General features: G+C 42.0%; 3 protein-coding genes across 3 annotated transcripts in view; 1 reads left to right on the forward strand and 2 right to left on the reverse strand.

The window, feature by feature from the left end:
* LOC311502191 (rap1 GTPase-activating protein 2-like) overlaps positions 1 to 3,709 on the reverse strand; it is a gene marked incomplete at both ends in the record, with an annotated part of 29,285 nt that extends 25,576 nt beyond the window's left edge. Inside the window, one exon of the mRNA XM_084564317.1 lies at positions 3,666 to 3,709. Within this exon, the coding sequence (XP_084420443.1) occupies positions 3,666 to 3,709 (44 nt within the window). The remainder of the gene's footprint in view (positions 1 to 3,665) is intronic.
* Positions 3,710 to 8,792: 5,083 nt separating this feature from the next.
* Positions 8,793 to 17,898, forward strand: LOC311502282 (polyunsaturated fatty acid lipoxygenase ALOX15B). The gene is made up of 15 exons (XM_084564439.1): positions 8,793 to 10,100; positions 11,385 to 11,559; positions 11,667 to 11,901; positions 11,974 to 12,055; positions 13,003 to 13,092; positions 13,204 to 13,319; positions 13,640 to 13,812; positions 14,056 to 14,199; positions 14,279 to 14,482; positions 14,717 to 14,803; positions 14,880 to 15,049; positions 15,117 to 15,232; positions 15,418 to 15,518; positions 15,671 to 15,841; positions 15,922 to 17,898. Exons 2-15 carry the CDS (start codon positions 11,395 to 11,397, stop codon positions 16,099 to 16,101), a joined length of 2,034 nt encoding a protein of 677 aa, XP_084420565.1. The 5' UTR covers positions 8,793 to 10,100; positions 11,385 to 11,394; the 3' UTR covers positions 16,102 to 17,898.
* trappc14 (trafficking protein particle complex subunit 14) lies at positions 17,894 to 24,740 on the reverse strand (the record flags this gene model as incomplete). The annotated part of the gene is made up of 13 exons (XM_084564440.1): positions 17,894 to 18,375; positions 18,450 to 18,564; positions 19,291 to 19,369; positions 19,448 to 19,584; positions 19,754 to 19,905; positions 20,352 to 20,434; positions 21,001 to 21,148; positions 21,227 to 21,347; positions 21,845 to 21,931; positions 22,157 to 22,286; positions 22,380 to 22,475; positions 23,138 to 23,445; positions 24,554 to 24,740. 13 exons carry the CDS (start codon positions 24,738 to 24,740, stop codon positions 18,219 to 18,221), a joined length of 1,800 nt encoding a protein of 599 aa, XP_084420566.1. The 3' UTR covers positions 17,894 to 18,218.
* Positions 24,741 to 26,648: the final 1,908 nt, after the last annotated feature.

The raw sequence follows: 26,648 nt of genomic DNA on the forward strand, positions 1-26,648 counted from the left end.
TGAGATATCTGGGCTTCACTTCGGGAAAGCTGCTATGTTTCCCCAGTGGTTACTTGTGGTACTGCAAATAAAATGTCCTCTCAGACCATTTTCACTTGGACAAAACATCTGAAACATTATATTATGAAGTTTTTTCACAGATCTTTCAGAGTCGTAAAATCTTCCAACATCTCAGAAAAACGGTTTTATTTGTCTCACATTATCCATCCTCAATATTACTTAGTGTTTAACCAAATAATAATAATTTATTATAATAATGAATTTATCATTTAAACAGGTGAGTTCTAGAAACATTTATCATGAATGGAGAAATTAGCAACAGAGACCAAAACTGTTTTAGTTGCAGGATGTAAACATGTTTATTTGACATGTAGGTCTATGTAGACTGACTCACTGGTGGAGCCTCTAGTGGATGGTAGAGGAACTGCAGCTTTTTTAAACTTACAATTTGTAACTTGTAACCTTTCCCTTAAAGATCGTTTCGAGGAAGAAGGTTTCACTAAATGTGAGTCTCTGCTGTTTTGTGACTCTAGACTCTTATGTTTTTTCTTTTACATCATGCAACACAAAACACATATAAAAAATATAAAACCTCATTATTAAAGTATTTTCATTATATTTCATCCCCTTGGGTTTGTGTGAGGGTTAAATTCACCCTGATCCATAAATGCTTCAGTTTCTCTTCAGAGGAGAGGAAGTACATGAGAGGAATGATGAATAAATGGAAAGTGAGAGAGAGGGTGATGGACTTCCATGCTAAAAGCCTGTATGATGACTCGACTCCCTCAGGTCATCAATAACACATCAGCACTGCTAAATCTGCTCAGACTCTCTGGCAGGATCACGCCAAGATGGCCAACAGTGAAAGCACCTGGTCTCTACTTTCGCCACAGTTTCAGTGTTCATCTATAAAATATTTACTGTGTTTGAACGTAAAAGAAGCAAAAATACTAAAAGTAAAAAAGAAAAAAATGAGCACGAAAAACACAATATAAAGACAGCGCATGCTGTTAGATCACCTCCACCAAGGCATCGTACACTGCTATTTCTGTCATGTTAAATGTTATCATGCTAAATGTTGTCATGCTAATTGTTATTAGGCTACATGTTATCCTGCTGCTGAATGGGATGCTACTTGTCATAATGCTGATTTATATCATGCTAAATGTTATCATGCAAACATGTTAGTTTGACTACAGTACAGACGGGAGCTAAGTCAACTTTTTGGCACCCATGAGATAGACGATGACCTCAGTCCAAAAAGGGGGGCTTGCCGACTAGCTTGCCGGTGCTAGCTAGCTATTATTTAAAAAGAAGCTAGTAGCCTACCAGCTAAATTCAAGTTGGTAGGCTACTAGCTAGCCTACTTGAACTCATGAAAACTTCTTAAATCTGTTGATTAAAAGAACTTTTAAATGTCCGATTTTGCCAACATGATTTTTTTCTGATGCCACTATCAAAACCTGAAACCTGCTTCATTTTAGGTTTGGAGTTAGCTACAAAGAGCTAATGATGCTAACAGTCAAACAGGAAGAGAACAATAAACAACATAGAGTCTCTTCAGATCTTTTTAGTCAGTCTCAGGCAGGAAAGCTGAGTCAGCATTTCCTGATTGAATCCAACAACCCATGGTGTGATTAAACAGAGAAGGAGCAGCTGAAGAAGGAAAGAAAGGAGGTAACCGGTGGTGGGGTGTCAGAGGGTTTAATATGAACTGTTCCTGCAGCTGCCCCGGAGCTAAAGCTGCAGCTGCATTATTAAATACTGAAAACTTTATTGGTCTACGACGAGGAAACGGTATGAAGTAATCTGTGAGGGAGGACCATCTGTTATTAGGATGTAATTAAATAATGAGGTGTAAATGAAGAGGAGGAGGAGGAGGAGGAAGAACTAATTAGAGAATGAATGATTAAATGAGTAAGTTGTTGAGTTTTAACAGGACGACAGCAGCTACTTTACATTCTCCCATCCTACATCCAAATATCTCTGAGACCACAAAGAGCGGCCGTTTAAAAGCTCGGTCATGAAGAGAGGGATCCACCAACAGAACAGAAAAACATTTATTTATTTATTTATTCAGATATTCAGATGATTTCATGAATAAACAAATTCATAAATAGACGTTAAACTAAAATGTCTGAGAAACAATTGTAGATCACATTACAACATCTGTTTATATCCTGATACTAACATTCACTGACCAGATCATACTTTAATCATTTAAACTGAATACTTCACTACAGTAATATTACCAATGAGAAGGCAAACAAAGCTTCACTTGGCTAGTCCTCTGACCAATCAGATCAATAAATTGTGTGATATCTGCTTCTTCACAGATGTCTTATCTGCTGTGAGCTGTTCATTCTTTAAAGTTATTTCCTGTCAAGATCCGACTCCAAACATCTTCTTCTCTGACGGCGGCCATTTAGTTGTAGACGAATTCTACCTCATGATTCAGATGACGTAATATGTATAAGTACTGTTACTCTTCTGTCCAAAAGGGTACTTGTGATTGTGTCCAACGTTGTTAAAGCTTAAAGGTCAAAGGTCAAAAGACTTTTTTAATGTCATTTCAACCATGTAGGGTTAGGGTTCAGGTCTGACAAGAGGACTAACAATACAAAGCTAATGGTTGAAATCTAAACATAATCTCTTCAGACAGGATGTATCATTTGTTGGTTAGCTCTAATCTTATTATAATTTGGAAAAAAACATCCAGTTTTAGACAAAAGCTGCAAATAAATGTATTAAAGTTAAAACTTTTCTTCTAGACTAAACTAATACCAACTTCTACCCAGTAGGAAACAGACTTTTCTGAATTTGAACTAAATGAATGAGTAGTTGAGTTGTGTTTTCATTTGTGTGTGTTGTGTACACATTAACTGGGACTGGACGAGGTTTGAGACTAAAAGAAGGAAATACAGATTTGTTTCTAGAAAAGCTGGTCCACTCCCATTAAAGTTTCTGCTTCTATAATTTATTGTTTTAGTTGTGAAAAGGGAACAAACCAAAGCAGATCGGAGTTGTTGATTAACTGCAGCAGTTAAAAGGCAGAAGAACTTCTCAACCAAACCCCATTCAAAATACGTCTCAAACAAAAACAGGACGGATTCATAACAAATGGATGGATTTGATGTTACGTCTCAGCAGACTCACAATAACTGATGTTTTCTGACAATAAATTCTAATTTTGAAGAGTCTGTCTGGGCCATAGGTAAAAATGGCCACACTAGACGAGGAACATGTTCAAGTAACTAAAAGGAAGCATCGGAAAATAAAGATTTGTTTCTAGAAAGGCTGGTTCCACACCTGTTAAAGTTTCTGCTTCTATAATTTATTCTAGAATAAATAGAAGCTGAGATCCTGATGGGACAGAAAGTTGTTGATTAACTGAATGGAGACGAGGAACTCAACCAAACCCCATTTAAAATGCGTCTAATTTTAACTTCAGTTTCCACCTCTGGCCAATAAGGCACAAAGCTGTCATTTTAATGTGAATGTGTGATGAAAGCATGATGTCACAGTGATGTCATGTCGGCTGGGAATGAACTCAAAGACCCATGAGAGCGTGAGGAGGAGGCGGGGGGGAGGAGGAGGAGGAGGAGGAGGAGGAGGAAGTGATAAGATCATTCATCCATTCATCAGACACAATCACTCTCTCTTACCATCCGAAGCCTCCGAACGACACACTCCTCTTCCTCCTCAGCATGGTGCCTCACTCGCCCTCTCCTCCTCTTTGTCTCCCTTTTCTTCTTATTGTGTCTGGATTTTCCCCTCTCTCTCTCTTTTTTGTGTCTCTCTGCTTCCCTCCCTCCCTCGCTGTCGTTCTAACTCCTCATCCCTCCACCTATAAATACTCTCATCTCCGTCGGACGCCTCCCCTCCTTCTCCCTTTATCCTCCCACCGAGTCTCCTCCTGCCGTTAATGTTTCCCTCTTTTCTTTCTTCAGTTCTCAGACAGGAGAGAGAGAGAGAGAGAGAGAGAGAGGGAGAGAGAGAGAGAGAGAGAGAGAGAGAGAGACCATAGCAGCAGTAGGAGTGGAGTCACTTATCATTTATAATAAATGGAGATAAATGATGTTACGTCACAGCAGACACACAAGAATTTATATTTTCTTATAATATCTCCACATTTTCTAGAATCTAGCAGGGGCAAAGGTGAAAATGTCCACACTGACTCGGACAGGGACAACAGATGTGGACACACTGCTCTGCTAGCTAAGCTAACTGATGCTAACATCAAAGAAAGAACAAAATAAATGATGTGATACTATTTATTTAAAAGTCTCTCCTCCGTGGTTGAGGCCAGACAAGCAGCATCTCACATTACCACTGCTGTTTACAACATCTACTACTTGAGGCCAACTGTTCATCTCCTCACGTCTCCTGTGTCTGGACCAAAACGTTGCACTTGAACGCACCACAAAGACTCCAGCAACTTCAAGACCCAACTGTCACCTTGATGTGTCCCGACCTTTTCACTGAATATCTTTGAGCTAAACTCGTACACACTATGGTTTCACCCTCTTTGTCTCAGTGCAGCATAAATGGCCTGGATTAGTTGCATCAGTCGAGGAGGAGGTCGGGGTGGATGGAGGGCGTCAAAGCGCTCTATTCGCACACCAGAGATTAGAATTCACATCTTATATTTGTGGTTTCAGCAATAGAAACACACCAGGTACAGTTTAGAAAAGTTGATTTGTTGTAGTTAAAGCCTGCCCTGTCTGCAGCGCCCCCTACAGTCTGAATGGTGCCTTACCGCGAGGAGTTACAGAAAATACACTGTATTGTCACAAGCTCATCTGGCTTTACGAGCATATGAACTTAAGTGACATCACATTCTTAATCCATAGGGTTTAATATGACGTTGGCCCACGTTTTGCAGCTATAACAGCTTCAACTCTTCTGGGAAGGCTTTCCACATGGTTTAGGATTGCGTTTATGGGAATTTTTGACCATTCTTCCAGAAGCACATTTGTGAGGTCTGATGTTGGACGAGAAGGCCTGGCTCGCAGTCGTCACTCTACTTCATCCCAAAGGTGTTCTGTCGGGTTGAGATCAGGACTCTGTGTAGGCCAGTCATTTATGTCTTTATGGGCCTTGCTTTGTGCACTCGTGTGCAGTCCTGTTGGAACAGGAAGGGGCCATCCCCAAACTGTTCCCACAAAGTTGGGAGCATGGAATTGCCATTGAAACCCATGAAGCTTTCTACGCACTGTTCTTGAGCTAATCTGAAGGCCACACGAAGTCTGGAGGTCGGTAGTGATTGACTCTGCAGAAAATTGGCGACCTCTGCACATTATGCACCTCAGCATCCACTGACCCCGCTCTGTCATTTTACATGGCCTGCCACTTCGTAGCTGAGTTGCTAATGTTCCCAATTGCTTCCAGTTTGTTATAATACCACTGACAGTTGACTGTGGAATACTTAGTGGCACAACTGGAATTCACTGAGATCCTGAGAGTGACCCATTCTTTCACAAATGTTTGTAGAAGCAGTCTGCACGCCTAGATGCTTGATTTTATACACCTGTGGCCATGGAAGTGATTGGAACACCTGAAATCAATTATTTGGATGGGTGAGTGAAACCCAATACCAGGGTGTCACCATACTGACAAAGATTTCATGTCCCATGATGGACCACTACTTTTGCACTTACTCTGATTGTTATTCCAGTTTTCTTTTCATGGCAACAACATTTTATCTGCGCGTTTACTATGTAAATAACAGTTGTTTGTCTGACTTTTTCTGCACAGTATCAGCTACAAATATGTTAAATTACATGTTAGTATTGTTAGTATCTTCCTCTTTCCTCCTGTTTGTATTAGAACCGAGCTCAGTGGTTTTTTAATAGTAAAAGTAGTTTAAATAGCTAAATAGTTTAGGAAGCATATCCTAAAACGTAAACCTTTATGTTGACTCATTTAAATTTACAGCAACTAACAACTAAATTACCAAAAGTATGAAGTAGATTTTACAGACAGACAGATGTTCTATCTGCATGAAGGACTTTGAACTCAATATTTCTGAAATGTTCTGCTCCTCCTGGTAAAATGTAAACTGCATGTGAAAAGCCAGTGAGGGGAGTTAATACGTTACCGTGTTGAACCTGAGATGGAACATTTCTGAGCCACTTCAAAGAGACAAAGACAAAAATTACTAAATCAGTTTCCACACCATTAAAACTCCAACCAACAAGACAAAAGATTATCGACATGCAAATGAAGACTCAATAAATGAAAAGAGTTTCACAGGTGTAATTCTGTGTGAAAGTCCTCCAGCAGCTGAACACATTTACATGTCATTAGCATAAGAATAGAGAACTGGATTCACAGAGAATAAAGACTGAGCTGAGATCATTAAGTCTTCCATCTGTCCAGAGGAAAGTGCTGTTGGCGCCCCCTACAGTCTTCATCACGCCACAACAAAAACAAAAATTTGTATCATTAATCAGTTTACTGGCTGTTATCTTATTACCTAACGTGAGAATTTCCTGAAACAGTGTCTCAGCAGACTAAAAGGTTTAGGGTTGGTTGGGACTATTTCTGCAGTGGATGAATCCACATCTGTAGTGTTATGCATAAATATTTTAACAGTTGCCATTTTTAAAATATGACCTGCAGCACTGTGAAAGGGATCCTTAACACTGATTAAAAAACGTCTTCAGCCCTAAGCATCATCCATATCTTAACAGATTCTCAGGTCGACCATGTCGTTGTAGCTGACAGTCTCAAGTAAGACGTCTCAAGCTCTGGCTGCCGAGGTAACCCTCATAAAAATATGTCAACAACGCTCCATCAGGGTTCACCCGACGCTCCAAGCCACTATCATCATGGTGGATCTGGTGGTAGGAACTATAGTAGTGGACAGTGTTTCCTTCAGGAAAACGTTTGGGGAACTCAGTGTTTTAGTCACATGTCAACTAAACATCTTAAATCTGTTTATTCAAGTACTTTCTAAGATTTTAGCTCAGATTTTTAGATCAGATTTTAGCCATTCATTTTTTAAACACACAATCAACTCAAACACATTCTGATAAAACTGACTAGGACGTGATCAAAGCAGCAGTCCCGCTGTGGAAAGCAAGCAGCCTCTGAAGTGTAGCCGTAGTAAATATTTGGACCTTGCAGGAGGCAGTTATAAAGTTATACAGTTATAAAGAAAAAACAGAGACCTCTGGAGCAGCAACCAATGCACTAATGAACCAAATAGGATGTTGTCTTATTCTGGAGAACTGTACTTGTTGAATTTTCATTAAGGACCATATTTGTCCTCTCACATATTGATAAGAGGATTAAAAAATATTTAAAATATCCCTTTTAAAGTACATTTAAGACAGACTTTTAAACATAAATCTGTGTTAATATGCGATTAATCTGGATTTAATATTGTATCTATTGACAGCCCTAGTTTATTTAAACCAACGTACAGCAGCAGCTCCCTGCAGGCCTGGGTACGGAGCATATGTGTGGAGCGGTATGATGCCTCACCTCTGCCAAGGGGTAGACGGGGGAAGGAGGGAGAGAGAGGGAAAGAAAAGGAGAGAGACCTTGACTTGTTGAAAAACCAGAACATTTTGTTCAGATTTTTGAGGCCAGATGGAGCAGGTGGCCACAGCCTATGGCTATGTTTACTTCACTTCAGAGGACGTTATATTGAAGATCACTACATTACCTGAAAAACAAAAAAGACCAATCTAAACCTTAAACCGAGTCTTCACAATAATCCTGAAAGCATTACGACCATGTGTCTGAAGGAAGCAGATATATTTACTAGCATGGCCGTTTCTTGCTATAGGCGACCGAGGCGAATGCGTAAGGCCCTCAAGCCACCAGGGGGCGCCACAGCTGCACGTTCAGCCTCATCTGAGAAGAATTAAAATGCCCTGTCCGTCTCTATCTCGTGTGATTATTACATCCTAATATGCTTAAAAATAAACGTAGGATATAAATAAAATAATATGGAATGATAAACTGTGGCTGGTGATTTAGTGGCATTGTCACGTCATATTCGTTGGACCGCACTGTCACAGGGTGAGTGACGCCGACAGGTATGATGGGAAGAATTGACAGCTGCGCATCACTCCCGTTAGCGATGATATTAAACAAAACAACCGCAGTAATGGTATCAAAAAGAAGTTTTTCAATGGCGGAAAAAAAAGCAAAAGGTGGAAGAAAAACGGCCAAAGGATAAAAGTAAGTAATTTGTTGGTCATTTGGGCTGGATAGATGGAGGTGAAACGCCGTTTTTTTAGCAAGTTTGTTATTTGTCTTGCTAGCTAGCTAGCGTGCACACCGCCACCGCTAGCTAGCTAGCTAGCCCTGGATAAATGTTAGCTAGCTGGCTAGGATTTGTTCGTCATAAACTCAGCTTTAGTGTTTGCTTCACGAAAGTTGGCTAATATAAAATAAATATGTCGCATGTGAATGGACAGTCTGTCCTGTTATGGGAATGACTGACTGACTCCAGACCCGTTTATTCATTATTATTATTATTATTATTATTATTATTACAGGGAGGGCGGGCATATGCTGGTAAATGTGAGACTGTGATGTTAAATAAGCATTATTTTTAGTGTTGTTTCGTTTTCATTTGTTTGCACTTTGTTGGTTTTTCGTATTTTTACTTATTTAAAGTAAACATTTTTAGGCTGAATATTATATAAAAGGTACAGATCAACAAGTATGACTATCTCGTCAAGTCGTTTAAAGTAAAAATAAATAAAGATTCGCTGCGAGCAGGGTTCGAACCTGCGCGGGGAGACCCCATTGGATTTCAAGTCCAACGCCTTAACCACTCGGCCATCGCAGCTTACGTCACACTATCGGGGAGACGTACTATTTATTCGTCCAATCAGGGAGCGCGGTACACCGTCCTTCCTCTGACGCTCCCTCACAAATACGTGAACGCTGATTGGTCGATCTGACTAACATCAGCGCGCAGCCGCAAAGTCGCGCCTCCGCCATTTTGAACTGAACAACAAACCTTAAAAATAACCAGTAAATCCTGTCTCCAAACTAAGTGCTGAAAGAATTTGGGTATGGACTCACACAAGTGAAGTAATTAATTCTACTAATATAATATAGACCCATAGTCTCACAGACAGCATTTTCTAGTTTTGTGTTAAATAATGAAATTAATACCAAAACAGTGTGGACAACATCAAGGTGAATAGATTTGACGCTTGACGGATGACTGATATTTCCTGAAGTCAGCTAAATCGAAACAGAATTTATGTCAGTACCTGAGAAGAAGTACCTCATGACGTGTAAAAATAAAAAGTTAAAGAGTTGCAATAGTATTTACGTATAGTGATAACACGGATGTTTGGGGCACGCTGCCCACTGTCTGGGGATGTAGCTCAGTGGTAGAGCGCATGCTTCGCATGTATGAGGTCCCGGGTTCAATCCCCGGCATCTCCACCTTTTGGAACAGTGCTTAAGCTTAGAGCTGATGTTAATAAGAACTGGAAGTCGTTATCGCTTACACTGGAGGCACGTGATCACAACAACACCCCGTTTCCGCGTCAGCTGCCGTGTTGTAATGGCGGCTCTTATTTTGAAGTAAACGTACTGCTTACATGTCATTATTAGTGGTCATATCTGTCTTGCAACCCATACTTTTGAGACCGACCAAAAAAACAAACAAAAAAAAAACTTCAACTTAGGACAGTCTGTGCAAGTAGTTTGAATTTCGTTTATTAAATAAAACATCAGTCTGTAAATGAACTGTGTATGTCGTCAGATTATTTGAATTGACAAGCTAATAAGAAAGTCCAATATCGTGTGATCTGGATGTTAAAAGAGAAAAAGACATTATAAAGACATGCCTTTACTTGGAGGACATGCTGTTTTGAACACTTTATAAAAGACATGGTTCCACTGGGGCTCGAACCCAGGACCTTCTGCGTGTAAAGCAGACGTGATAACCGCTACACTATGGAACCACATATCCAGATGACGCCAAATATGACGTCCTTATGCCCAGGAAGAGGTGTTCTGGTGTTGAAGGTATTGAGGTGGGCGGAGCGGAAACTAGACACCTGAACTTCACCTGAAGCCACACAGCTTCAGTCCAGAAAGGAGGCAACACTCTGCAGGTACGTTTAGATGTTATTGATTTAAATTCTTTCAGCAAACACACTACGAACTAAAAATGTGTGTACATTTGTTAAATATTATTTTCTCCACATTCTGGGATAGATAAACGAGTACCTGTTTTTATCTTATCTTATTTCATTGATGAAACTGAAGTTGTGTCCTGCACAACTGTCAAACCTCTTCAAGATAATTTAGATTAATTTAAAAAAATATATAAATTAACAGAAAGCTTTTAGTTTCTAATTTCCTGTCCTGTCCTACCATTTGAACAAAGAAAACTGTTTTTAAATAATGTATTTTTTTTTAATTTTTTTTTCTGAGTGACTAAAAAATTCCTAGAAAGTTTCCTGGAGGGATTTTATCAGGTCACTGTGACATGAAATCTCTCTGCACAGAACAAATTAATTTTCCAGTGATGTAAAAAAAAAAAACTCCAGATCCATTGGGTTATTTTAAGCTTTTATTTTTAACACTTACAGAAACAAGGACTGATTTCAGAACGGGAAGTTTCCATGTCAGGGAATGAAAGAAGGAAGTGATCTTTAAAATGAAAGAGTGCAGTGTTTTGGAGCTTTTTGTTGTTTGTGTGTCGGCCGGACACCCACGCTAACTGTCCCTGATTTCATAGTCAAATATCAGCAGAGTAAACAAATGAGCTCGGCCGAAGAGGAAGACGAAGCCAACACAAAGATCGTAGTCAGGGTTCTCTGACAGTGTCGGTGTTTGTTCAGTCATCAATCGCAACAAGATTTACACCACAACATTTGGTTTTTCTACAAGACACCAAATGAGATCTAATAACGACACCTACAGGTTTTAATATTTAGAAATAAACACAGCAGTAATGAGACATGGACGTAGGTGACGCTTCTATCGGGGCCCTAAGAAAAGATGTTCAGTTAACAGTTAACCAACATTACAGACAGAAGTTCAAATTAGCTTCACATCTTCCTCTAGTGTCATGTAAAACCAAAGGTAAAACAGAAATGTCAGACACCTGAGTTGAATTGTTATTAAATGTTAATATTTATTCACTTTCTTTCAGCCTCCTAGCTTAGCTAACACATCAAATAGCATCGCCATCGTTGTCAGGGACAACAGATCTGCACACACTGCTCTGCTAGTTAAGCTAAGGTAACTGATGCTAACATCAAGGAAAGAATAAACAAAATAATGTGATGCTAGTAAGAGTAGATACAACTAGAATAGCAGCATTCCACATTGCCACTGCTGTAGTTTAAAGTTGTCCAGCTGGGGGCCCCAAATATAAATTTCCTCCTCAGTTCTATCAGCATGGACGCCATGGATTTCTATCAGGAGTTTGAAGTGACCGTTCACACCTCACCTGGTCCCACCTGTGGAACCTTCAACCGCTTGTGGCTCAACCTGATTGGCTCACAGGGTGAGACTCCACCCATCAGTGTGAACAAGGGTGACCATCATCTGTTACCTGGATTGGTGAGTTCCATTGTGTTTTCTGATCTAGAACGAACCATCACAAACAGAACAGTCAGTAGATGAATTCTAGTTTGTAGATAAGACAGAATTTAAGAATTTCTCAACAGCCATGTCTGGTCCAAGTCCGGGCTGACAGTGATCTGGGTCGGCTGGTTCTGGTGCGGCTCCGGCTGGAAGCTCAGACCGGATTCCCCAACCTGGACTGGCACTGCAGCCGTGTGGAGGTCCGCAGGCTGGTTGCAGGACCAGGGTCAGCACCAGAGGGTGCGGAGGCTCAGGTGTTCCCATGTGACAGGTGGTTACGAGCAGCAGATGGTGACGTGGAGCTACGGAGCGGAAAATGTGAGACAAACGATGACGTTTTCCAGATTCAAAGTGAGTTACCCTCTCTTCATTGTTGTTTTTCCTCCACAGTTTGTTTGCTGAAGGACGAGACAGAAGAGAAGCTGAAGCAGCATCGACTCAAACAGCTCAAACATCAACAGCAGGTCATCAGGTACAACAGAAAAGACTGGAATCACTAAGTATGAACAGTTTGAAGAATTAGGTTTGCTTTGAGGCTGTGGTGCACTGCTGGAAAATTGTTCCCTGGACTTTTCCCTCCAGATTGGGGGTGAGTTCCTGCCCTTAGCAAAGAAGTTCAAGATGGTACAATGGAGCTGGAGATGGACTGGTAGTTTAGTTCGGCGACTGCAGTAATGAAGGTGTTGTATGAGACTGTTGTGGAGAAGAAGAAGCTGAGCTGTTAAGGCAACGCTTTTGATTTCCAACCCTCAACTATCGTCATGAAGTGTGGGTAGCGATCGAAACATTGGCATCTGTTGAGTAACGAGGCTCAACTTTAGATATCAAGTGAGCAGGTCAGTTTAGAGTCTCTGCTCCTTTGTGTCGAAAGAGGCCAGTTGAGGTGGTTTGGGCATCTGGTAAGGATCGCATTCCTTTGGACCTTTACCAGGTATAGACAACTGGGAGGAGACTCCGGGGTACACCCATTCTTTGCTGAAGGGATTATTTATCTCGTCTGGTTTGGGAATGACTCTGGACCCCTCAAGGGGAATTGGACCTCCTTGATTAGCTTGTTGCCACCGTGACATGACCTCGGATAAATGGACGAAATTGCAAGGATGGGTGGAGGGCTTAGTTTTTGTCTGCTTCATGTTATCAGATAGAAATATTCCAGTTTTCTGCTGAATAATTTTGAACTCATCACCTTCAGAATTCCTCCCAACAGACTTGTTTGAACGTAGAAATCAAATGAACCCAATGAGAAACTCAAATCTTTAAGAAACTCACCACAGTCCTAAGAAGCCGAGAGTTGGTCCAGCATCTTCTTGGTCTGATCAGACTCTTGACTCCTTCAGGTTCAGGTTCTGCTCTATCTGGTCTTTGGAGTTTCATGTTCTCATTGATTGTCTTTCTTTGTGCTTGTCATCATTGTTGCAGATGGAGTATGTTCGTCGACGGCGCTCCTCAGTGTGTTGACATGAAGACTATGTCAGAACTCGGGCCAAACCTCAGCTACACTCACAAGAGGTGAAAGCCAATACTCAAAGATCACTCTTACTGAGATCTAGTCAGGCTTCCAGATGTGTGAAGGACTTTCAGAGAACATACTCTGAGTTCTGTTCGTTTCTCGGTCCTCAGTCCAGCCGTCAACGTGCACTATCTGAAAGGCTTCGCCGGCCGAGTGGGGCCCTGGACCAGTTTCTCGGCGCTGGAGACGCTTTTCAGTCACATCGGACTCCAGAACAACATGGCCGGTAAGAAACACTGCAGCTCACGTTCACTCATACCTGACGGGTTTGGGTCCCTCTGGAGTTGTTTTGTCCTTTTATTGAACATTGCGTTTCTCGTTGTAGTTTTGTACTATTTTTCAGTTTGGCTCTGTTGTGTTGTTGTTGTCTCTTTGTGTATTGACCCTGTTTCTTCTGTTGTGTCTCTCTCTTTATCTTTCTGTACTTATTTTTTGTTTTGTTTGCCATACAACTGTTTTGTGTGTCTCTTTGTAGTTGTGTGCCACAGAGCTGGTGACCTTCTTAGAGATCCAGAATAATAATCAGAGGTTTCTTTTGTTCCTCAGTGTCAGTTAAGACTCACTGGATGGACGACTGGTATTTCGGGTACCAGTGTCTGAACGGCTGCAACCCTCTGCTAGTGCGTCAGACCCGCGTCCTCCCTCCGAACCTCTCTGTCACCTCTGACATGCTCCACCCCTTCCTACCTGAAGACTCCTCCCTCGAGCAGGAGCTACAGGTGTGCATGTGGTTCTTTGACTTTCTGCTGTTTATTTTGTTTTGCCAAAACTAGCTAATGGTAGCCATTTAATTAGCTTAAACAAGATAACATTAGCAAAACAAGCTAAGAGGCTAATGGTAGCCAGAGAAAGATAACTTGAGCAGCTATATTAGCCTAAACAAGCTAACAGTAGCCTCGTGAAGAGCTCAAACGATATGTTGCAGCTCTATTTGTTTATCCTGATGTTCTGTGATGAGACAGAAAGGAACCATTTACTTGTTGGACTACGAGGTTCTGGACGGGGTCCCGGCCAACGAGGTCAATGGAAAGCAGACGTATTTGTGCGCCCCGCTGGTCCTTCTCCACCTGAACCAGCAGGGACAGTTGGTCCCCATCGCCATCCAGGTGAGCTCCACATATAGGTGGTGCAGCCGGTGGAAATGAAGGTTTTAAATACGGGTCGTCTGTTGTTTCATGTCTTCAGCTGCAGCAGAGTCCTGGCCCCCAGAACCCGGTCTTCCTGCCCTCTGACCCTGGCTGTGATTGGCTGCTGGCTAAGATCTGGGTTCACTGTGCAGACTTTCAGTGTCACCAGCTGATCTCACATTACCTGAAGACCCACATGATGGGGGAGCTGTGCTGCGTGGCCACACTGAGGCAGCTGCCCGATCATCACCCGCTGCACCAGGTGAGCGGAACGACCACGGTCACGTTAAAATGACGACTCAAATGTGAACACCGGACTCAGATAAACTCAAGATGGTCGTAGATACATTCAGTGTTGGTTTGTCTCTAAACATGAAATTTAAAAACTAGGTAACTGATGTTTGCAGCAACGGTTTACAGGTTCCGATTGATTTCCAGTCTTATTCTGTAATTTGATTCTCTGTTCTTCTCTCCGATCGGCTGTTTTTGTCGACAGCTGCTGATGCCACACGTCAGGACATCACTGCAGATAAACATCCAAGCCCGGGCGTCACTGCTGGCCGCCAATGGAGTGTTTGATAAGGTTGAACCGTAATAATAACAACGGTTATTTATTCAGATTTCCAACCCCCCCGCTGAGCTCCCTTGTTTCCCTGCAGGCGGTAGGTTCTGGTCTGACTGCGTTACCCATCCTCCTCTCTCGGGCCTCAGCCAGGATCCGCTATCGGACCCTGTGCGTCCCCGACGACCTGAGCGACCGCGGCTTGGACAAACTGCCGCACAGCTACTACGCCCAGGACGCTCTGAGGATCTGGGACGCGCTGCACAGGTAAACAAACACTCCTCAGCCAGTGATTGTTCCAAGAAGCTGTATGAGTTAAGTGTGTGCGCCTCAGGTTTGTCGTCGGCTGGGTGGACCTGTATTACCATGGAGACGATGATGTGCAGCACGACACGGAGCTTCAACTCTGGATCGGAGACATCAAGGCACACAGCTTCACTCACGACCCAGGTTGGTTTGTTTGTTGCTGACGAGGTTGATCGTCAATTTGAAAGTTTCATGATAATAAACGCCCTAAAACTCATGAGAGGCTGCCACCTGGTGGTGAGTAGACACACAACCTGTTTACAGACCAGCGTCACAGTGATAAAAACTTTCTGTCTGTTGACTTCTACTCCTCATATTCGTCCTCTCAGGTTTCCCTCAGTCCTTCCTCTCCAGAGCTGAACTGTCCAAGTTTGTCACCATGATCATCTACTGCTGTTCAGCGCTTCACGCCGCCGTCAACTTCTCTCAGGTGAGTCACAGAACGATGATGACGACGCCGACAACAGCAAAATTCACTGAGAAGTTAAAATAAAATTCAAAACCTAAATTGAACACAACATAACTACTGAATGTAAGAATATCTTTTAAAACACCGTCCCTCTGTGTCTTTGTCTCCTGCAGCTGGACTTCGCTCTCTGGATTCCAAACTGTCCTGTCTACATGTTGCGTCCTCCACCGCAGGTCAAAGGCGCCGCGACAGAGGACGACATCTTGTCCTACCTGCCAGAAGTAAACTCGACCTGTCGTGTCCTGATGGTCCTGGCGGGACTGTCGCAGCCCGCTGTCAACTTTGTGAGGCTCCGCCCACTTCATAATAATAACAGTAATATTTGATGTAAAGTTTACAGATCTGTGTTTGTTTCCTCCTGCAGGTTCGTCTGTGTCACTACAAGGAGGCCGTGTTCAGAGAAGACGCCCACCGCAGGCTGGTGGAGGAAGTACAGGCGCAACTAGAGGCCATTGCTGATGACATCAGTGAGCGCAACAGGCACCTGGAGCTGCCTTATGTTTATCTCTGCCCCCGACGCATCGAGAACAGCGTCGCTATTTGAGATCAATCAATGTATCATTTAACATGAGAACAATCTGTCAGTGGAAGAGGAAGTACTAGAAAACTTTACTCAAGTACAAAAATGTGAAAACATACTTGAAATACCAAAAATGAATGAACTCGTTATGTTAGGATAGAATTGAAGTGTTATTTTTAAAGACATCAGGGTTAATTTGTTAAATATATTTTGTTAATTTGAATCAAATCAAATGTAATTTTGTAAAAATTTTCTTCTCAACACTGAGTCAAGGAATAAAATAAAATCCATTAAACATGTTTAACGGTTTGAAGAAGAAACAAACATGAGCACAACCAGAAACACATGAAATCTTTTTAATTTAAGTCGTTCACATGTTCACTTTCTTCTGAAGGCACGACTCATAATACATATTTTTCTCATAAATAAATCCAGATGGAGAATGTGGCTATGCTATGCTAACCATGCTGATGTTTAGAAGGTATAATATGTAACACCTTTGTTTTAGCGTGTTAGCATGCTAGCATATGCTAACTAGCCTACTTGAGCTCAAACTGATGGGGATGTCTTGTCATTGTGGAGGTCGTGAACCAAAGTGTTGGACATTTTAAATATCAACCAGATGATGCTAACGACGCGAAATGAAACGAGTGTGCTAACATGTGCCCCAGGTTCTCATAATCATCCAGAAAAGAATCAGACAGTTTGACATTTCATTCATTCATTCATTCATTCATTTTCTGGGTCAGGTGTCATTGGGCAAGAAGTGGCGTACAACCTGAACAGACTGTTTTTATATCATAAATATTACAGCAACTAAATCAAATCATAAAACAGAAAAAAAAACAACAAATAAATATTAGCCGTGCTAACAGCCAGCTAGCCTAGTTTAGCAGTACCTGCAGCCTCTGATCTAGTTAACTGAACTGAACGGTTTTTAAATTAATTAAAGATGAGTTTAATTAATATTCATCTTTCACAGCTTCAAACTTCAACTCATCAAATCACCAATAAGATCCAAACCAGAACAAACATGGTGACCAGGATGTTCCCGTTGTGTTGTTGTGCCTTAAAACACGGACGGAGGAAATGACGGTTCAGACTTTTAATAAATAAGATTCTGATAAACGGCGTTGTCTGCCTCATCTCTCCAGGTATTGAATATTGATAGTGATGTAGAGACGTTCATGTTGATGCTGACTGTAAAAATAACACTGAAACAAAACCTTTAAATAACACACAATGAATAGACGACACCTTACATGTCCTCTATTCAGATTATTCAGTCACTTAACGTTCAGTAGTGCTGACAAACACACACAAGTTCCTATCTTCTTCTCAAATAATTAAATTTCTGCTGCTCTGAATTTAGTTTCAAATCCACACCAAGCTCAGCAGAAATATCCAGAATTGTTTTAGGAAATTATCAGAAAAGGTTCCTGGAGGTTGGTGGGAAACACTGAAAGTAGACGTAAAAGAGTCAACAGCCATGCTAGCAAACACAGCTAAAGAAGCTAACATTACCATGCTAACAATGCTGTAGCCTCGAAGTCCAGATAATATGAAACCAAATCACAGCTGTTTGTTGACTTGGGGAGATGATCCTCTCACAGGTTAAGTTCTTCTTCTTGATCTCCGTCCTGACGTTAGTTTTCTGTAAAACGTGTTTCAGATTTCAGTGAATACTGGACCGCAGCTAAAACATCACAACCAGTCACCTACAAATGTTTGTCTAGTAAAGTTTATCTGGAGTCTCTCCGTTGGGAACTGATTCTGCTCCAGCAAAGATCTGCAGGACCAATCAGATCACATGGACGGGGCTTAATGTGGAGATGGACAGAAGAGTAGTCATACAGGTCACCTGATTAGTTTAAATGTCTCTGATTGGCTGGAGGACTATCCAGGTGATTCAGAGGTATTTTTTTCATCTGTTTATAATAAAATCCAGATGTTTCCAGACTCTGCTCCTGAGAAGAGTCAGGAATAACAATACATTCAGTATCTGAAGCAGTCAAAGCTCATCACAGTTCCTCGCTTCATCTTTTGATCGTTGAATCTCCACCTTCATCTTCATCTGCCGTTCTTCTCAAACCTTCTTGTTTCTTTTTCATTTCATTTCCCTTCCATCGCCTTCTCCCTCTCTAGCCGACGGGATCCACCACCAGGACTTTACACTCCCTCTTGGCGATTTTGTCCAGCGACAGCAGCGCCTTGTCTTGCGGCGGCAGGTAGAGCGGCCGACCAACCGGCGATCCGACCGGAGGAGTGATGGCTCGCCGCTCCATGGCGCTGCCCGTCCTGACAAACACACATTCCCCATTAAACAACCAACAGTATTAAATAAATGATATCGGCTGAAGTCTGTTCGTTACCTCATGATGTGCGATCGGGACGGCTGCTGGTGGGAGAAGGATTGGGATCGACCCAGACTGGCCTGGTGTCGGTCCAGCAGGTCTCGAACCGCCGGGCTGGACGGACTGTTTTTACCTGAGAGGTGACGGAACAACAAAATAAACTCTTTAAACTTCTACATAAAGCTTTTATCACTTTATCTTAAGTAACCTGAAACCAGATGAGAAATGAAAAGGAATTCATTAGGAGCAACCTGGAAACATGAACATATCTAAATGAAGTGTAAAAGTTACATCCAGAGAACATGAATGTTGATGAAACTGATGAAGAGGGTGAAGCTGAACTAATCTCAACTTTGAGGACCAAGTTCTTGAAACCGTAGATTTAAGAAGTTTAGTTTTAGCTAGCGAGTCAGATTGACGTCTGTGTCACAGGGTTGGGCGACAGAGACGCGTTTCTCAGTAGCAACTGTCAATCATCATGATGTCACATCCTGTTTCTGTAGCGTCAAATGACTAAAATTAAACTTGACTGAAACCGTATTTGATAAATAATATATGTGACGTGTACTTTAGTGTTTTAATTTGGCCTAAGTCCTGCCGACTATCACGGAGGGGATGGCAATAATATAACCTATACTGCAGCCAGCCACTAGGGGGAGCTCCGCATGCTTTGACTTCCCTGTAGAGGAGCTGTCATGGCGTCCACTGGTTTTACAGACTATGTACCCCGAGTTTGTTGGGCTTGCTAGCATGCTGACGTAAGGGAACCCTAACTCAACAAACCCAGCTTTTATGTCACTCTGTACTTTTATTATTGATCTCATTGAGACAGATGCTGATAAAAAACAAAAGTTCTTACGCGACAGAGGCCGAGCGTCAGGTGGAGGGTTTGAGACCGATGCTGTGAACTGGAGCTTCAGCTTCATGTGCTGACTCAGCTGGACGGAGACAGGAGAGGTAAATAAAGCACATGTTCATCGTTGTAGAGGAGGAAAGCTTCAGACGGTCAGACTCACCTCGTACAGTCCTGGTCTAAGGATCTGGAAGGCGACGCTGAATGACAGAGTGCTTCCTTTACGGCAGTGGCCAAGGTTACTGAGAGGAGTGTGACAAACGACGGCCGCCAGCGCTGTATCCTCCCCCTGACCACGACCTGGACACAAACACATTCATTCAGGAGAACGCTGCACAGCTGAGCTGAGTTTCTTTACACTGAGCGTAATCGTCTTGAAGGAAGCGACTTCAGAACAAAGACACCCGTTGAGATCTGTGGAGTTACATTTAATTTCGAGGTGAACGTGGAGCAAGGAACACTCACTGACCTTCTGGAGTCCAGACGAGTCGAACAGCCAGAAAGTCCTGCAGGTTGTTGAGCAGCACATATTTGACTTTGAAGTGCTCCTTGACCTTGACGGTGCTTGGGCAGCTCGCCATCATGACGAACCGCGGCCGGTCCAGACGGATACTGGGCAACCTGAGGGAGCATGTGAGCCCAGACACTTACCTGGTGTAAACATGCAGCACTGTGACACTTTATAATAACTGCACACAATGAAGCATCAGCAAACACCTCATTCATCATTTATAAAGCATCGCATCAGAAAGAGGCACTGAATATGTTTTATAAAGATTTTATCTGTGCTGACAGAAATGTTCTTTCATATCAGACTGTAGAGGTTTATGTTTGCTACAAATCTACAGAACATTTTATTCTGGGATGACAGATGTTTCTTTGTGTAGAGCTGTAATATATATTTAAGTTTTGTAACAGTCTGTGTTTTTCTGTTTAGAAAAAAAAATCTTCACAGGGGAAGGAACTATTAGTACATGATGTATACATGTACATTTAATTATTAAACACGTTAAATCATTTACTTATGTATAGTAATGAAGGAGTGATGGACGTCTCACAGTGTTTACCTGTAGTGTGTGTAGATACAGTTGGTGAAAGGCATCTTGGGAGTCGACCACTGCAGCACAGCGACCAGAGGAACCTCGAGTCCCTGAACACATCACACACAGCGACATTCACAACATGTTAATTTTTATTTTTCATTTTAATCACATGGTTTTGTCCACATGTCTCTGGTGAGGCAAACTAAAACCTAAAGTAAGAAGAGGAAACCCTTCCTCTTCTTAGTTTATTCAAAGTTTTTAGTTTGAATAAATACTTTGAATAAAGTAAGAAGAGGAAACCTTTCTAGGTCTCTACATATATTCAGTCTCACTGACAGGGAAGTAAACAGCCCTGAGGATGTAATTCTGGTTTAACTTCTTTCTTTTACTGTTCATATTTACTTTGTTCTCTAACATTTGAATCTTCAAAGTGAAGCTGTGAAACTACAGGTTCTAGTTGATGCTACACAGATAAATGAAGGAGGACGTTATCATTAGAAAGAAACTCACAATGTGTGTGAAATACATTTTCCAATTTCTATTTTGAGAAATTAAGCGGTGAAGGACTGTGATAAGATCTTTAACATTAGTTAAATATCTGTAACCAGTCCTCGTGAGAGTCTCAGTATTTTGAGATTTTGTCAAACTAACATCTTCACAAAAGCGCCCAGACCTCGTTGGAGTCGTCCTGGTGCATGTCGTTGAGGTGCAGGTGGAACAGGAAGTCGTGCTCCTCCAGAGCGCTGAGCATGCTGGGAAGGCGGCAGGCCAGGCTGTCCACGCGGCAGAAAGACGCCATGCCGACCTCACCCGACTGGTGGCTGCAGAGCGGGACATGAAGCAGCGTTAGGCCTCATCAGATCAAACCCTCTGGATTGGCAACAGTTTTGTGTACGTACCACACGTTGTCCACCAGCAGAACGGAGCCGTCGGGCATCACGGGAAGGTAGGAGGCATTCAGGTTTGGTAAAATCCGAACATCCCGAATACTCACCTCCTCCTGAGAGGACTCGTTTAGCACTGTGAGGACACAAAGACCAGTTTACACTACTGGAAGTAAAATAAAGTTGTTGAAGAGTAAAAGCTGCTCTGAATTAATTGCAGATTATAGTCATTAAAACAGACACCACTACTCTGGAGGTATAATTTTGTAGGATCATGCTGCAGAAACTTGATTATTAGAAACTTTATAGTCTCAGGTCTCGTTCAGACGTCACATTAACATCTATCCTGATCTGATCACAAGTGTCCAGGTTAAAGTCAAGGTATGAACACTGATCTGGTCTCAGTCCACATGTGGAGGTGGTCTGTGACACATCTAACCTCATTCCTTTGGTAGTGTGAACACACAATGAGCCCTGGGTCACATTAAAGACCCCCTACTCAACAGGGCTGATCTGTGGAAGAGGAGTTTAACTCATTCATTCAACCACTATTAGAGATGATCACCTAATAAGTGTAGTCTATTCTCAGCTCCAGAATTGATAAGAGGATCAAGAAAGATTGAAGAAAACCACCTTTTAGGACGACGAGCTGCTTCCCAGAAACCGTCATCTGTTTACAGCGGACGGTTGGAGGCGGCAGGACGGTTAGGGTGGTGCTCACTGTGGACGATAGAAGATGAAGGTTTAATCATTACATTTATTAATTAACATGTTTACTAAATGCCTAAAACTAAACACATGTAAACGTTTGAAGATTTTCTCATCAGCCATTGAAGTGTCTTTTAACCTTTTAACACTGCTCCTATGTCTAGAGCTGGTACTACAAGTAGCATTCATGCTCATTTGCTCATGTTCACAGGTGTGTAGAAGGGGAAATGTTTGTACCCTGAGCCTTGAAGGTGTTCAGGTCGTGTCTGAAGGTGTGCGTCGGCTCTCGTTGCTGCAGGACGCTCAGGTAGCCGAGTTCCTGCACCTCGGCTTTCTCCGCCTCGCGCTTCCACACCGTGACCATCACCTGAACACAACCAAAAGAAGACGATTCGGTCAGCAACCAACCGCCAGGTGTCTCCACAAGAGTCCAGACTGACCGGCAGGTGTTGGTCCTGACCTTGACTTTGAGCGTGCTGACGGGGAGTTTGTCCAGAGAGACGGTGAGCGGGAAGATCACCTCGTCTGTCAAAACCACCGGTTCGTCCAGAGGAGACTGAGAAGCGGAAACAAACTCAGAGATGAACCGAGATTGAGCAGCACTCCTGACATCAGCTTATAATAAGTTGCATTGTGGTGCGTTCACGGCAGCAATGAGAGAGCAACAAGCTACAACACAAGCTGGAGATATAAATGATAAAAAGTGGACACGCTGACCGAGTCGTACCTTTTGTTGCTCATAGTGTGAACGCACTAGTAGAGGACTATTTTAGAATGTCAACATTTGCTAATTGACCTCTGATGGACAATTAAGGAATGGCAGATATTAATGTCTTCTATGTAATTCTCACACTTCATTCCAGCAAATTCAACCCACAAGCCAGACTGGACCCTCTGGCAGGCCGGTTGGGGCCCCTGGGACGTAGGGTTTGACACCCCTGATCGATTGGGTAAATACTTTGAGGTACTCCACAGTTTAAAGTTTGACATGCTGGTAATGCTACAGGATATGTCAGGGGATAACAGGATTCATTCTTGGGACATGTTGGATATCTGAACCTAATTTTACACCAATCCATTGAAACATGTCAACCACATGGTGTTTGACATTGTTGGGTCATCGTTGGGTCATCATTCGCAACAGACTGACATCGTCCTCTCAGGATTCATGTGCTAACAACATTTATTTATAGTTGCTGGACATCAGCGACGATTTACCAGAACAGGTGCCCTGCGGAACTCCCTGGACGCCGTCCCGGATGAGTTGTGGATGAGCAGCGGTTTGCAGTCCCTGAAGCTCCGACACCGGGAGTCCACCCGGCTGCCGAGGGCTGCGATGGCGGCCTCGGCTGCCGCGATGTAGTCCTCCTCGCCGTCCTCGTTGGCCTCGTCTCCGCTACCCTGGTAGTCGTGGTGATGGTTGCCTCTGTGCCGGCTGCTCTCGCCTGGACTCACGCTGGCCACGGCGCACAAAGAGCCGGCCAGCTCCCTCCACGCCCGGCTGCTGGCCGACTCCGTCCCGAAACCTGGGACAGTGCCATCAACACCCTCTGGTGGAGGAGTGAATGTTAATTCGCTACACCACATATACCATTATTACCGACCAGCTAGTACTGGTTCCAAATGGTTTTAGGGCTGAGTCAACATTCTCAATAACATTTGAACTGTTGTTTGGAAAAACATTCATTGATGTGTCTGTAAAGGTTCTCAGTCATCAGGGTCATGGCATACATTAAAAAAACAAGCTGAAACAACGACAAGTGTTTCTTCCAAGTAGCTTCTTCAGTTCTTACTGACTGGTGTGGAGTTGGGGTTTTAATGGGAACATCCGTGGGTGGTGTCCACCAGAAATTCACTATCCTGTCACATCCAGACTCAGTTCTTAACAGGAGTCTGGTAACTCTCCATCAATATAGTATTCATTGAACTCTTAACGTGTTGTGGTCAAGTATTCTCTGAATTATAATATTCTCTACTATTCTTGTCTTCTGAGAATTTTTCCAGTCCTTTTAACTTCAGTTCTAGTTTAGAAAACTGTTAAGTAACTTTGATTATTGCATTTCTAACAATGCTATAGATTCTTTCTTCACCTCAGTCTCAGTGATTTCTCCATTTGCTCAATGTGTGTGCTGCTTCCTGCCACAAACATTCAGATCTTTGTACTCAGGCTGTGCTGAAATAGTTTGCTTAGTTTTCACTATCTTTAGATTATTTATTTGATTAATTGATTCTTTGGTCAAATAATCTTTAAGAAATGTTAAATAATGTCATCCGCCTGGTTTTATCTGAGCCAACAGTCCAAAACACCAAAAACATTTCAGTGGATTCTTCCTAAAATCTATTTCCTCTGACTGATTGTTATATGTTAAATTTATACTTGAACAGTTTAACATATAAATAATATAAGAGCTCCAGGTTTGATGGATTATTTCAGGTTTATCATTGTAGTCTATGGATCCCGTGTTAGTTTCCTAGAATTGCATGAATTTTTAATGGAGTCTGGTGCAGCCTCCGCGAAGAACACTAAAAACACTAAAGACTTATAAAATGATTCAACATTAACGTCTACATCTCGTCCCTCTCATCCAGAGCCGACCGGATGGGGGCATCGTCCCCGGTTCCTCTCCTCCTTACCGTGCTCGGTTGGCGTCGCCCCAGCGTCCCTGCAGCGGAGCACCAGCAGGAAGCGGACGGTCTCGCCTAGGTAGAGGTGACTGCGGCGGGGCAGGGTGCGGTAGCGGGCCGGATCCGACAGATCCGTGATGGGCACCGCCGGGAAATACATGAAATACTCGCACTGTGACTCCATCATCTGCACCATGGCGACGACCGGAGGAGGCTGAGCGGGGAGGACCAGCGTCAACGCTCCGGGACCCGAACAATGGAGCGAGCACTTCCTGGTGGCACGTTCAAAATAAAAGCCCGGACAACGTCTGGGTAACGGCGCGGGAAACTTAGAACATGGCGCCCCCAGGCGGCCATTTTGTTTATAGTAAATTTTACTTTTAAATTGTTGTTAGCCAAAATAAAACTAATACACTTAAGCTATCAGAATAATTTAATATACACGACCAAAAAAAGACAGTAATTGATGTTTGCTCCCTTTTTATGTATTTGTCAGTTTTTGTGTTTTTTAAATGTGTTGTTCCCAAATGATCTTAATAAACTGTTACAACTTGTTATTGTGGCAAGTTAATGCATAAAATGAGAATTGCTATAACTCCTTTGTCAAAGCTGGCATTTCTTAGTTGAAGCATCTGATCTTTTTAATTTTTTAATGTATTAAAAACAAATGGACAAATGTAATTCATTGTTTTATTATGACAAAGATGTTGTTACATAGATGACATACAGTCCAGAACAATGAAAGTACATATTGTAATATCAGTACTGTCACTGTCATTGTCTTTTTATTAGTTTTATTACACTAGTTGGAGATATTTGGGTGTTATTTGAGGCTAGATAGATTTAATTAGATTTAATAAAAATATATATATATATATATTTTTTTTTTACTGTGCAGGATTTAGGACACAAAGGATTTAAGTACAAATCTAAACATCGAACCAGACGAAATCTTCCATTGTTAAAATCATTGGCAGACCAAGTGACAATGTATTATAAGAGATGCTGTATTCAAGGACTGAATGTAAAGATTGTCAATTAACCTCAAATAAAGATGAATTCTTCCAGAAGATTCATCCCTATATTCATTGTTTATTTATGTTTTTAATCATGTTTTATCACAGACCACTGAGTAGCATTTTATATATTACTTGTACATTTGTAATAGTAATTTGATCTACAATTTGAAAACACAAAGCGAAGAACATGGAGACATCGCATCAATTATTTTTCCAAATATCTAAATTTATTTGATTTAAATAAATAATATAGCAAGCCATTTACATCTCTCTCTCTCTCTCTCTCTCGTTATAGCGAGAGAGAGAGAGAGAGAGAGAGTTTAGTTCTTTTTTTATTAACTGTATGTCTCTGAGAAAACTAGACAGTTGATGATAGTCGATATATTGAAGTTAAATCAGCGACTGAACCAGAAGGAGGAAGGCCGGGACTTTTATTTCAGCCCCATTTTAATTTGTGGCCGCCATTTTGTTTTTTTTTTCACTGTGAAGATGTTTGATGAAACTCTGACGGGAAGCTGATCATGACATCTTTCAATGTTCATCAGATGCATTCTCACTCTCTGAAAATGGAGCACAACGGGTAAGCATGTAGGTAAGAGCATCATTTAGTTTAGTTTGTTTTGCGACTTTAACTTAATGTTTAGTTAGCATCAACTCCTGTAAGCTGTTAGCCAGCTCCTGTAAGCTAGCTGTTAGCCAGTGCAAGGAAAGTTTGTTTAGCACGCTTCGCTATTAGATGACATTTAGTGTTTAGGTTCAAAGAGTTGCAAAATAAATAATTAATAATAAATAATAAAGAGGTTCCTATTGACATATTGATATTGTCGTCATGCAAAGGCCATCCCAGCCCTGAAGTAAAGGGGAAAAGAGAGGTGGTGGAAAAGAGGTCCCAATGTAGAGGTATATCAGCTTTTCTAACGTTAAAAAATGCTGTTTGACTTTTCATTTGCACTTGCTAGAGGCTAGCTAAGTTAAAATAAAGCAAAGCTGGCAGATAATGTTACTGTAGATACCGTAGCTACTGTGTAATTAAATGTAGTGCAACCTCTTTTATTTTAGTAATGCATAATCACAACAAGATAATA

Source organism: Chelon labrosus (assembly GCF_963514085.1).
Source record: "Chelon labrosus genome assembly, chromosome: 17".
Classification (NCBI taxonomy): Eukaryota; Metazoa; Chordata; class Actinopteri; order Mugiliformes; family Mugilidae; genus Chelon; species Chelon labrosus.

Coding starts and splice junctions, on each gene's coding strand:
- LOC311502282 (XM_084564439.1), top strand. CDS start 11,395: ATGGACGCCATGGATTTCTATCAGGAGTTTGAAGTGACCGTTCACACC. Junction 12,056..13,002: donor CATCAACAGCAGGTCATCAG/GTACAACAGAAA, acceptor TCATTGTTGCAG/ATGGAGTATGTTCGTCGACG. Junction 15,233..15,417: donor CAGCTTCACTCACGACCCAG/GTTGGTTTGTTT, acceptor TCGTCCTCTCAG/GTTTCCCTCAGTCCTTCCTC.